Raw genomic sequence first — 11654 nt, 5'->3', positions numbered from 1 at the left:
CTTGAAAAAGGAACTAGAATGTTCTGAAAGCTTGCTATGATTATCTTAGTTAGCCAATAAAGGTATCACCTTTATACCAATTTGTTATTTTTTATTTCAAAAGGGTCCTGTCCTGTAACATTTTTACTGGCTAACACGGTACAACAAATTTACCTGACCAATTGTATAAAATGCATGACAATATCATTACATCACAGGTATCCATTTTATACAAATAATCAACATTTAAAAAAAAAAATCTTTTTCTCTGTAATAATGAAACAGTAGCTTGTACTTGATCCCAACTAAGATATAATTAACCCTTATCAAAAGCAAAAACAGCCTATTGGGTTTATTTACTGTTTATATGATTTCTTAGTAGATTTAAGGCATGAAGATCCAAATTACAGAAAATTGGTAATCCAGAAAGGCCCAGATTCTGAGCATTCTGGATAACAGGTCCCATACATGTATAGGCACATTCCATCATAAAGTGTATAAACAACAGTGTATCTGTGTATATATGTGTATATGTGATGTTAAAAAAATCTAAAAAATTTATAAAAACAAATGCGCTGCACAAACTGGTCAATCAGTTATTCTATTACTCTGGCTGCTGGGGGCCCCCCAATATTAATCTACATAGCTGTCTATTCTACACCATGGATCAAAGCACAACAAGATCAAGCCAGATATAGTATATCACTATATAATACACAAAAGTCATAAATATCCTGTAAATTATATATATATAAATGGTGAGTTCTGATGTCATTTTCTGTCACATGACTAACTGAAACTTGAGTATTATAATAAATAAAGTACCCCCAGTTGCAAAATATGAGGATATTAGAAGTTACCTCGGAGTTCCATGACCTTCGGCCTCGTGTTTTTATATGGTCATGAAACTCTTTGGTAACTTATAATATCCTTATATTTTACAAGAGGGGGTACTTTATTCACTATATAACAACTCACTCTTTGGAAGGTATGTGTTCAGGATTTCATGCAGCGAGAGGGAGTTGCCGAGTGAGCCAATCTAACAGGAGGGTTGAGCAGCTGCAGAGAAAGACAAGAATGGGCTTTTATAAAGGCATTTTCAAGGACGTATAGACCTAGTACATATGATTATATATGGTATATGCTGGAATCTAACCTGAATGGTTTCTGACAACCCCCTCCCATGGATAAAGTAATAATGTGAGCAACAGCATTGCATGGTGACTCCCCTGCTTATTTACAGCATGTGTGTAACTGCTATTTGGCACGTCCTTTCAGTAGTGTAAGTGGATGTTGTTGGGCCCCATTAGTTAATTTCAGCCTCTCCCCACTGCATCTCCATCTTATTTTGCCCTGTCATCCACATTCCAGATGCAGGAGCTGCCCTGGGGATGCAGAAAGGTGCAAACATTGATACAATACTTACAATATCCTCCCCTATGTCATTAATGAACAAGTTAAATAAAATTGGACCAAATACCGAGCCCTGATGGACCCCACTAAGAACATTACTCAAGTAAGGAAATGTACCATTAACAACCACCCTCTGTACCCTATCCTGTAGCCAGTTTCCTATCCATGTGGAAACAACTTCATTAAGCCCAACAGACCTTAGTTTAGAAAGCAGTCGTTTGTGGGGCATGGTATCAAATGCTTTGGCAAAATCCAAATAGTTGACATCTACTGCCCCCCACTATCCCGCATCTTACTTACCTTTTCATAAAAAGCAATTAGATTTGTCTAACATGACCTTTCCTTCATAAAGCCATGGTCATTGCTGCTAATAATGCCATTCACTACGAAATTTTGAACATGATCCCTTAACATGCCTTCAAATAACCTGCATCTTTTTACTATTAATATACTTAAAAAACATTTTGGGGTTATTCTTTGCCTCAGCCGCAATGCTCTCTTCATTTCCTTTCTTTGCCTTCTGGATTGCTGTTTTATAACATTTATTATAGTGATTATATTCATTTTGTCCCAACAGGGTTTTTAACCCTGCCACCCGATTTGTCCTAAATGCAAACATCTACTGCCAAGCAGTTTTTAGACAATTTTGTACTCTTTCATTTTAAGGGCCTTTCCTGTGGGGGTCTTTTAGTTTACCCAGGGAAACAATAAATGTGTTTTTGTTTCAGGACAACCTGAGCTTTCAAAATATGCTAGAATTTTGGTTTAATTCCACTTCTGTAAATGATATAGGCTTCTAAGTGTCTAATAAAATGAAAAATCATGTTTCACATAGTACAATCACATATATCAAAAACATAATTTATTTTATGTATGAGAACACAGCACATTTGTAAAGTTCTGTGTCTTCTGAACGCGCAAATACCAAATAAGAAGATTTTGTGTACTTACCATTAAATCTCTTTTTCTTCAGACGCTTGGGGGACACAGAAAACAGTGGGGTATAGCTCGTATCACTAGGAGGCAGGACACAACCAAAAGAATAATTAGCTCCTCCTCCACTGGCTATACCCCTCCAGTGGGTGGAGCTCTAATCAGTTTGTAACGTCGAAAAAGGTGACCCAAGTAAAAATTAATGAACAAACCTGTTGGTTAATGCCAAACCATGTCTAATGAAAACCGTGGGCCTCCAACCAGGGAGGGAAGTCCTGTGTCCCCCAAGCAACTGAAGAGAAAGAGATTTAACAGTGAGTCCACAAAATCTCCTTTTCTCCATTGTCTGTTTTAGTGACACAGGAAACAGTGGGGAATACCTAAACTGTCCCTAACGCGCAGGGTGGGCAAGAAGTCCTATGTGAAAGAGATCACTGCGGCTTGTAAAACCTTCCTGCCAAAGTGTGTGTCAAGTGCCAAAAAGGTGTCAAAGTGCAAACATTTTTGCTTTGCGCAGTTATTCTGCCGAGGCTTGGTTACTGAACACTAGAGTTGCCACCTTTTCTGGAAAAAAATACTGGCCTTCATATATATTTATCTTTTTTCCCTATTAATAACATTGGCATCAGCCATCATTTTTACCGGCCAGGCCGGTAAAATACCGGCCTGGTGGCAACCCTACTGAACACCCACGATGTACAGAAATTCATAGGCACAGTGATCCTCACCCCACAGAAATTTAGAGGCACAGTGACTCCCCCTTCACCCCACAGAAATTCATAGGTACAGTTATCCCACCCCTCACCCCACAGAAATTCAGAGGCACACTGATCCCCCTCACCCTACAGAAATTCAGAGGTACAATGATCCCCATTACCCATTACCACTTTTACCCATTAAAGGAATTGTTCAGTGGGTAAATAGATAGGCTGTGCAAAATAAAAAATGTTTCTAATATAGTTAGTTAGCCAAAAATGTAATGTATAAAGGCTGGAGTGACTGGATGTATAACAAGTCAGTCAGAGCACTACTTCCTGTTTTTCAGCTCTCTTGGTTTACACTGACTGGTTACCCTGGCTACCAGACAGTAACCAATCAGAGACTTGAGGGGGGGCCACATGGGTCATATCTGTTGCTTTTGAATCTGAGCTGAATGCTGAGGATCAATTACAAACTCACTGAACAGAAATGTACCATGTGGCCCTAGGGTTGCCACCTTTACTGGGGGGCGGGCACAAAAAGGGGGTGGGCCATGACACAAAAGTGGGTGGGGCTACGCAGTGCGCCACGAAAGGGGGCGGAGCAACATCGTCCCGATGTCAAGAACACTGCAAAAAAGGTAAGTTCTGCGAGAACTGGGGGCAGGCCGAATGCTTTTTTTAAAGGGTATTACAAATTACCAGTTGCCGGTAAATTTGTAATACCGGCCCCGGCCTTGGCAGGTGTTTTACCGGCTAGGCCGGTAAAATACCGGCCGGGGGCAACCCTATGTGCCCCCTTCAAGTCACTGACTAAGTCACAGTTATGGAGCTGAAAAGCAGGAAGTTGGATTCTGGCTGTTTTATTAGACATCTGTTCACTCCAGCCTTTATACATTACATTTTTGGCTAACTAACTATATTAGAAACATTTTTTATTTTGCAAAGCCTATCCATTTACCCAGTTTTTATTTTCACACTGAACTATTCCTTTAATAGGTAATCAGCAGTGGAGCGGTCACATGGTAGGATCACATGACCGTGACGTCAGGTCCTTTCCTAGGATAAAAACAAGCCGCTACCCATAGCACAGGCACTAATGTCAAAGCACAGCTGTTACGACTTCCTGGTTGCACGCGTCCTTCCGCAGAACTCAGTAACCATAGAGACCAGTGCGAGAAAGCACAAGAGCCAATAACTCCCGGTGCGTAACACAGTAATAAGTATAACACGGGCTATGGTTCAGTAATATTTGCTGAGGCATAAAAGGCCTTTCTCCGCGTAAGAAACAACTAACTATCCACCGCTCCTCTGTCTATGGTAGCAAGTCCTTCCGGTTGGAGGTTTCGCATTGGCTGCACGAGGGTGGCTCCTGTTTGACAGCAATGGACGGGCTGCCTGAGGATGTGCGGCTTTTCCTGCAGCAGCACCCGAGCCTGCAGCTCATTGCCGGCAATAAGGTGAGACCTTACCCCCTTACACTGTGCTAGGGATAGAAACCTACTGCCAGTACAGAGTTGCCCGGGGAGAGAGGGATAAAGCCAGGCTTTTAGTTATGGAACATCCAACAAATCAGTTCTGACAGTGACTGTGACAATGTGCCCATTCAGTGACAATGTGCCCATTCAGCTACATGGAACTGGGGTTCAGCTTTTATTTTACTTTAAGTGTCTTATAGAATGGCTCATTCTAAGCTACTTTGCAATTGGTCTTCATTTTTTCTTGCTCTCTCCACACTAGCGATGTGGCCCCCCTACACACGCCAATGCACTTGAAATGGTATGCGCTTGCATCAGAAAGGATGTCACAGGGAGGCAAGGACCCCTAAAACAACGTTGATCTGGTTGCTAGGGTCCTATTGTTCCTAGCAACCATTTAGTGTTGAGATGAATAATAGAAGGATAGGTTTTTTTTGGGATTAGTGCCCCCATTTAAAAGATTGAAAGAGGCAGAAGAGGAAGGCAAATCATTTAACAACTAAGAATAAGGCATTTGATAGCATGCAAATGTTTACTCAAAGGAGATATACCCCTATAACTATTCTATGTCTGCTCTAGGCTGGCAATCAATATACACGTACCAGTGCTGGGTGTTTATTTTGCAATCCAAATGTATTGATACCCCTAGTGAGTTTGGCTTTATGAACCTTATAATTCATGGATAGTGCCTATCATAGCAGAACATAGCAGCATTATGGAGACCCACCCTGAAATTTATCGTAGCATAAGTCACATGACTGGGGGTACCTTGGAAATGGACAATATGTCTAGCCCCATGTCAGATTTCCAAACTAAATATAAAAAAAAAAAATCTGTTTGGTCTTTTGAAAAACAGATTTTGGTGCAGAATTCTGCCGTGGCAGCACTATTAACTGATGGATTTTGAAAAAAACATGTTTCCCATTACCGTATCCCTTTATGAATCCCTGCTGTACCAACTAAAAAACATAACTTATTATTTCAGGGGATTAAATCAGTCCGAGCCCTTCTGCAATGACTTGCCTTTTGGGTAATACATTTATTACAACCTTTCTGTCTTTAAGGTGCGCTGTGTTCTGACTGGGCATGAGCTTCCCTGCAGACTTCCCGAATTACAAAGCTTTACCGGAGGGAAGAAGTACCAGAAATTGACCTGCTCCTCCAGTTCTTTTGACTTCAGCAGCTATGAACCTCACATCGTGCCAAGTACTAAAAATCCGTATGTGTCACTCCGCCCACTGATCTTTATTAAGGTAGCGCCGGGTAGGGGAAAGAGTTCTATGCAACACACAGAGAGAAAGTTTCCTGTGTCAGCAGCCTCTGGTTTTCCTATATACCACAGGCCTCTAATTGTTCATTTTCATGCCTTGTTTTTTTTTTCTCCCCTCTTTTTTGAGCTCTCTTTGTTGACTGGTTTCTGATCTGCTCTTGCTTTATTTTGCCTTCTCCCTATAGCATTACATAGTAAAATAGTAAGTTACGCATGTCCCTCAAGTTGAATGAAAAAAAATCCTTCCTAACTCCAAGATGCAATGGGATTAGTCCCTGGATCAACTTGTACTATGAGCTATCTTCCATAACCCTGTATTCCCTACCCTGTTAAACATTATCCAACCCATTCTTAAAGTTATCTTATGTATCAGAGCTGCCTTTCTCGCTTAACTGTAATTAATGTAAAATATTAGTTATTTATTATTATTACGTTACAGTACAGTAAAATATTCTTTACTGGCACCACACAAATCTAGTGTGTTCTTATTAACCATTTTGTTGATTTGCCATTTATTATAAGCTGAACATCTTATTTAAAAAATACAAGGATTCAAAAGTTTACCATTACAGTAGGTGGTATATTACTTCTTTTAATATGCAAGTGATACTCAGAAATCCCTGTATAACTCAGCCTGCAGCCTTGTGCCTTTATATGGTCACAGAACCCCTCAGCGACTTCTAATATCCTTTATATGGTCACAGAACCCCTCAGTGACTTCTAATATCCTTATCATTTACAGTAGGGGTACATTATCCCTTATAATACATGAGTGATACTCAGAGTTCCCTGTATAACTCAGCCTGCAGCCTTGTGCCTTTATATGGTCACAGAACCCCTCAGTGACTTCTTATATCCTTATAATTTACAGTAGGGGGTACATTATCCCTTATAATAGATGAGTATTTTGACACTAGTCATAATAAACCATATAATTCAATGGTGCAGAACCATATTACTTAATCAAAATATCACAAGTATTTACCTTCAAGCTGGACTTCTAGAAGTGTGTTGCAAATAGAAATTGTATATATGGGGACCCAACACACACCAAAATTCAAATAGTGTGTCAGCGTTTACTGTGACAGACCAGAAAAAGAGCACCATGGTTTAGAGGCCTGTATGCAGTATGGGAGCAGACTTACTGTTCTTTGCCCAGCTACCTTGTTCCCTAGTCTGTGGCAGAAAGTTCCTGCTCGCTTCCCAACTCTACCCCCATGCTCAGTGCAGCAGATCTGAATGTAATGAAGCCCCACACACAGGCTGCCTAGTGTTGTGCCTGTTTTTTTTTTCTTGCCCGGCAACTGAGGGAGGGAGGGAGGAAGGTGCCTTGGAGCAGCCTACTTTTAGAAAAAACTGAGCGGCCCGTCGGGCATTTGCCAGTCCAGGCCTGTTTCTAGGAATGGGTTATTAAATGCTCCCCTTATATATTTATACATCACCTCTTCTCCAGCGTGAACAACCCCAATTTTGTAGTCTTTCCTCATTGCTAAGATTTTCCATATTTTTTACCAGCTTAGTTGCCCTTCTTTGTACCCTCTCTAATTCAATATTGTCATGTCATGCTGGAGACCAAAACTGTACGGCACTTACCAGTGCTGTATACAGTGGAAAAATGACCCTCTCCTCCTATAAAGCAATGCCCCTTTTTATACAGCGCAAGACCTTGTTTGCCCTTGATGCTGCTGACTGGCATTGCTTGTTACAACCACGTTTATTATCTACAAGGACTCCAAGCTCCTTTCTTTTTATGGATTTGCCTAGTGCAGTCCCATTAAGGGTATACGTGGCTTGCACTTTCTCTTATTGTCTGCTTTATTCATCTGCTGGTTTCTCCACTTTCTCTTATTTTCTCTTTATTCATCTGTCTTCTTGTGGCGTAATAATGCTTTGCATGCTCTGCAGGATCTGACCATACATACACCTATTTATTGCAACGAAAAGAATTGTGGGAAGCAGTACATTTATTAACAATAGAATGCATTTGTTTTCATTGTCCTCATATTTCAGAGGACTGTATTTAAATGAAAATGTAAACCCTGAACAAGTTAATGTAAAAATGAACAACAGGTGGCAGTGTTTCATATTCATTAAACTGGAGGTGTAAAAACTTCTAATATCTTGAAAACTAGTGGGGGAGAAATGAATGTATATCTGATCAAGTCAACATTAATTTCAAATCAGGGTTTTTGTTTAAGAGAACAAGCCTGAGTAACTGCAAGTTGTCATGTGATGCCTAGGCTAGCATCTGGCTATTTTAATGTATGTCCCTGTTCCTTTTACTTGTAGGAAGCAGCTGTTTTGCAAGCTGACTCTTCGTCACATCAACAGGATCCCAGAGCACGTCCAACGCCATGTGCAGGGCAAACGTTATGCCAGAGCTTTGCGGAGATGTGAGTCAGATTATAGATTGCAACTCTGAATTAGGCAAAGATAAAGGGGGTCTCAACTACCTGCTCCCTTGCTGTCTAGATTTACACGGATGTAGTTAGACAAGGCAGCAGAGGTAGGTGCCTAACGTCCTAGTCTTTCACACCATTGTGCCCTAGGGGTGTGCCTCTGCTGCCTACCCAAATTCTGACACTGAAATTGGGATTATTGTTGGAATTTATGATATAGAAGGCTGCTACCAGCCATAATTGGTGGGAGAAATAATTGTGTCTTCTGGCTGGAGATTTGTTGCTGTGACACACAGGTGTAATGTTTCCCTCTCCTTTTGCAGATGAGGAGTGCAAGCGGCAGGGTTTGGAGTTCGTCCCCGCTTGTCTCCTGAACAAAAGTAAACCAAAGCATAAGTCGGGTAGTGAACGGCCCAAAGTCAGAAGGGACGACATGTGGGAGCCGCAAGATAGTGATTCAGAGGATAGCGACTCGGCAGACAGCATGAGTGATTTATATCCAGGTGTGACATGGGTTTGGGAAAGGGACTTTAATAACTAGCAATGCAGGCAAAGCACTAGAGGCGAAGTCTGCTCTATTTGGAGAGATTGATTTCCCAGTAGGTTATTTTGCACAAGAGCCTTAGGTTTAATGTATAAAAGTGACAAAATAGCACCAGGTCTTGGCACAAATCCCAACCAATCAGCAAATAGCTATTGCTGGTTCCCCCCCCTTTTTTTTTAAATATTGGTTTTTAAGATTTACTAGACATGCCAGGAACTTGTAAAAGGGCTGTATACCCCATAGGGCTTGCGCTAAATGTACTTTCTGCCTGTTGTTTAATTAGAAAAAAGTGGAAGTTCAGATTTTGTCTTGTTTAATAAATTAAATCATTGGAAGAATTCTTTGTTAAAATAAGAGACAAAAAGTATGTTCAACACAAGTTCTTTATGGCACTATTTTTATTTTTTTCTGCTCTGAAATCAGTCCTTTAATAAACTGAAATGTTCTTACACTACAAGTTGGAGTGATGTCAAACACCCTCCCCCCCCCCCCCCCAGCAGCCCACCAGCAGAACAATGGGAGGGTAACCATATAACAGCTCCCTGGTTGATACAAGAACAGCACTCAGTATTAAAAATCCATGTCCCACTGCGACATTGAGTTCCATAGTGCAGCACTGGCTCTTTCTGAAAGCACATGACAAGCCAAAATGGCATGAGATGACGCCTACACACCAATATTACAACTAAAAAATAAACTTGTTGGGTTAGGAATGAAATTTCACTTGGTAGAGTGAATTATTTGCAGTGTAATTTAGAAATAAGAACCATGGCAGTATCCATTTTCAACATGGAATAGGGTGAATACATGAATATACTAAGATATGACAACTGAACAGATTCTCTTTTAGGCTTCAGGATACCCTTCATTTATTCCCGTAATTCCCATGATGGCAGAACAGTTTCTTTTTGTTTTCAACCTGCCTGCAGCCCAGATGTTTACCCAGAAAAATCTAGAGAAGGAACAAGCTGACAGTTTTCAGTTGGATAGTGACGAGGAGGAGATGGAAGTTAAGCCACCGCAGAATGCAAATAAAAGACAGCAGGTGTGTGTGCATTAATATCTCTAACTATGGGCTTTACCAATGGCAATTTTTGGGGGGGGGGGGGTTCTATGCTTTTCTACAAGCCCAGTCTGAATGTCTTTAAAGGAGAAGGAAACCCCCAGGGCGCTAAACCCCTCCCCCCCTCCCCTGTGCTGCCCCCCCTCCCTCCTCCCCCCTGGCCTACCTGTCGCCCTGGGCAAATGCCCCTAACTTTTTACTCACCCCTCTGCGCAGGTCCTGTCCACGGAGTACGCAGTCGCCATCTTCTCCCACGCGCGTCTTCTTCCTGCTCTGATCGGCGCTTTCTGGCGCATGCGCAGTAGGAACAGGTACCGGTACGGCTCTACTGCGCATGCGCCGAATGTCACGAAGTGAAATCGGAAAACTTCGTGACATTCGGCGCATGCGCAGTAGAGCCGTACCGGTACCTGTTCCTACTGCGCATGCGCCAGAAAACGCCGATCAGAGCAGGAAGAAGACGCGCGTGGGAGAAGATGGCGACTGCGTACTCCGTGGACAGGACCTGCGCAGAGGGGTGAGTAAAAAGTTAGGGGCATTTGCCCAGGGGGACAGGTAGGCCAGGGGGGAGGAGGGAGGGGGGGCAGCACAGGGGAGGGGGGGAGGGGTTTAGCGCCCTGGGGGTTTCCTTCTCCTTTAAGATCGAGATTTGTGGTGAAGTCTATGGGGCAGATTTATCAAAAGTCGTATTTCGCAGTGTGATTTTTTTTTTTTTTTACTTGAATGTACTTGCATCTTGAATGGGAGGTTTTTTGTGAGAAAAACTCTAACTTCTAATATTCGATCGAATACGAACGACCCGAAAATTCTAATCAAATTTGAATCTAGTTTTCTTCTGAAAAAAAACAAAAACTGACCTCTGCCATTGACTTGTTCATGAACTCGGCAGGCGAAATATTTGAATTAGAATGGTTTCCAGGGTCGAGATGTGATAAATCTCACGTTTCAAATTCGAGTTGGTGATTTAAAATTCGAAATTGTGAGTTTTGACCAAAAAAAAAAAAAAAGTGAAAATTCAATTTTACCATTCGAACCTCAATAAATCTGCCCCTATGTCTTGGCTATGGCAACTATTGCAAAATACTAATAACAGTAGTTTCTCTTGATACCCGTGACTTTACAGACCTGCATATATAATTATATGGCTTCTATGGGAAGAGGGGGGGATGGTGTCATTTTAACTCCCTTTATGCTCTGTTAACATTCTGTATATTTTTGTTGGCAGAGACAGAATGGTCCGACCAAGAAGAAATTTAAAAAGCAACATCGCAAATCCAAGCATTTCAAAAAGTCGACCACTAAATAAACGTATTTTTCTTTTTGTTTTGTACTTCTGTCAAATCTCAATTATTGGATTGTGGTTGGTAGACATAGAATATTCTATAATTTAGTGGTTCATTATTCAGTTGATGGATGTTAACTATATTTATTTATATAGTGCTGACGTATTGTGCCGAAATTCTCTGTCCGACAATCTGTCCTTGCCCCATTGGAGTTTACAATCTAAGGTCCCTATAACATACACTTGGATGCTCATTTTTCAAAGGTCGAATTTCAATTCATGTGATTTATTTATTTATTTTTTATTCGAATATACTAACAATTCAACTGAAAGGTTATTTAAGAAAAAATCTGAATGTCTAATATTCAATTTAATGGTTCCGACTCGAAAATTCGATTTTGTACGAATCCCGAAAAAAAAAAACCCGTGAATGTCAGGAAGGCTATTATCTCCTAATGGCTCAGTGGACCTCTGCCGTTGACTTGTACATGAACTCGGCAGGTTTTAGGTGAATATTCGAATTAGGACTGTTTCCATGGTCGAGGTGTGATAAATCTCACATTCGAATTTACACTCAAACAGTGGGATTAAAATT

The 11654-nt window shown here is 41.1% G+C and overlaps 1 protein-coding gene across 3 annotated transcripts; it reads left to right on the top strand.

Annotated features, from left to right (window-relative positions):
• Positions 1–4027: 4027 nt before the first annotated feature.
• surf2.S (surfeit 2 S homeolog) lies at positions 4028–11107 on the top strand. 3 transcript variants are annotated; one of them, XM_018232111.2, is made up of 7 exons: positions 4066–4227; positions 4348–4483; positions 5566–5720; positions 8061–8164; positions 8494–8673; positions 9644–9759; positions 11003–11107. In XM_018232111.2, exons 2-7 carry the CDS (start codon positions 4409–4411, stop codon positions 11081–11083), a joined length of 711 nt encoding a protein of 236 aa, XP_018087600.1. In that variant the 5' UTR covers positions 4066–4227; positions 4348–4408; the 3' UTR covers positions 11084–11107.
• Positions 11108–11654: the final 547 nt, after the last annotated feature.

This window comes from Xenopus laevis, chromosome 8S, assembly GCF_017654675.1.
Source record: "Xenopus laevis strain J_2021 chromosome 8S, Xenopus_laevis_v10.1, whole genome shotgun sequence".
Taxonomy (NCBI): domain Eukaryota; kingdom Metazoa; phylum Chordata; class Amphibia; order Anura; family Pipidae; genus Xenopus; species Xenopus laevis.
Note: the sequence above shows the minus strand (reverse complement) of the source record. Positions and strands in the feature narration are given on the sequence as shown.

Excerpts from the sequence above, each read along its gene's own strand:
- surf2.S (XM_018232111.2), top strand. The coding sequence starts at position 4,409 with ATGGACGGGCTGCCTGAGGATGTGCGGCTTTTCCTGCAGCAGCACCCG. Across the intron at positions 8,165-8,493 it reads TGCCAGAGCTTTGCGGAGAT|ATGAGGAGTGCAAGCGGCAG; the intron begins GTGAGTCAGATT and ends CTCCTTTTGCAG. Across the intron at positions 8,674-9,643 it reads CATGAGTGATTTATATCCAG|CCCAGATGTTTACCCAGAAA; the intron begins GTGTGACATGGG and ends ACCTGCCTGCAG.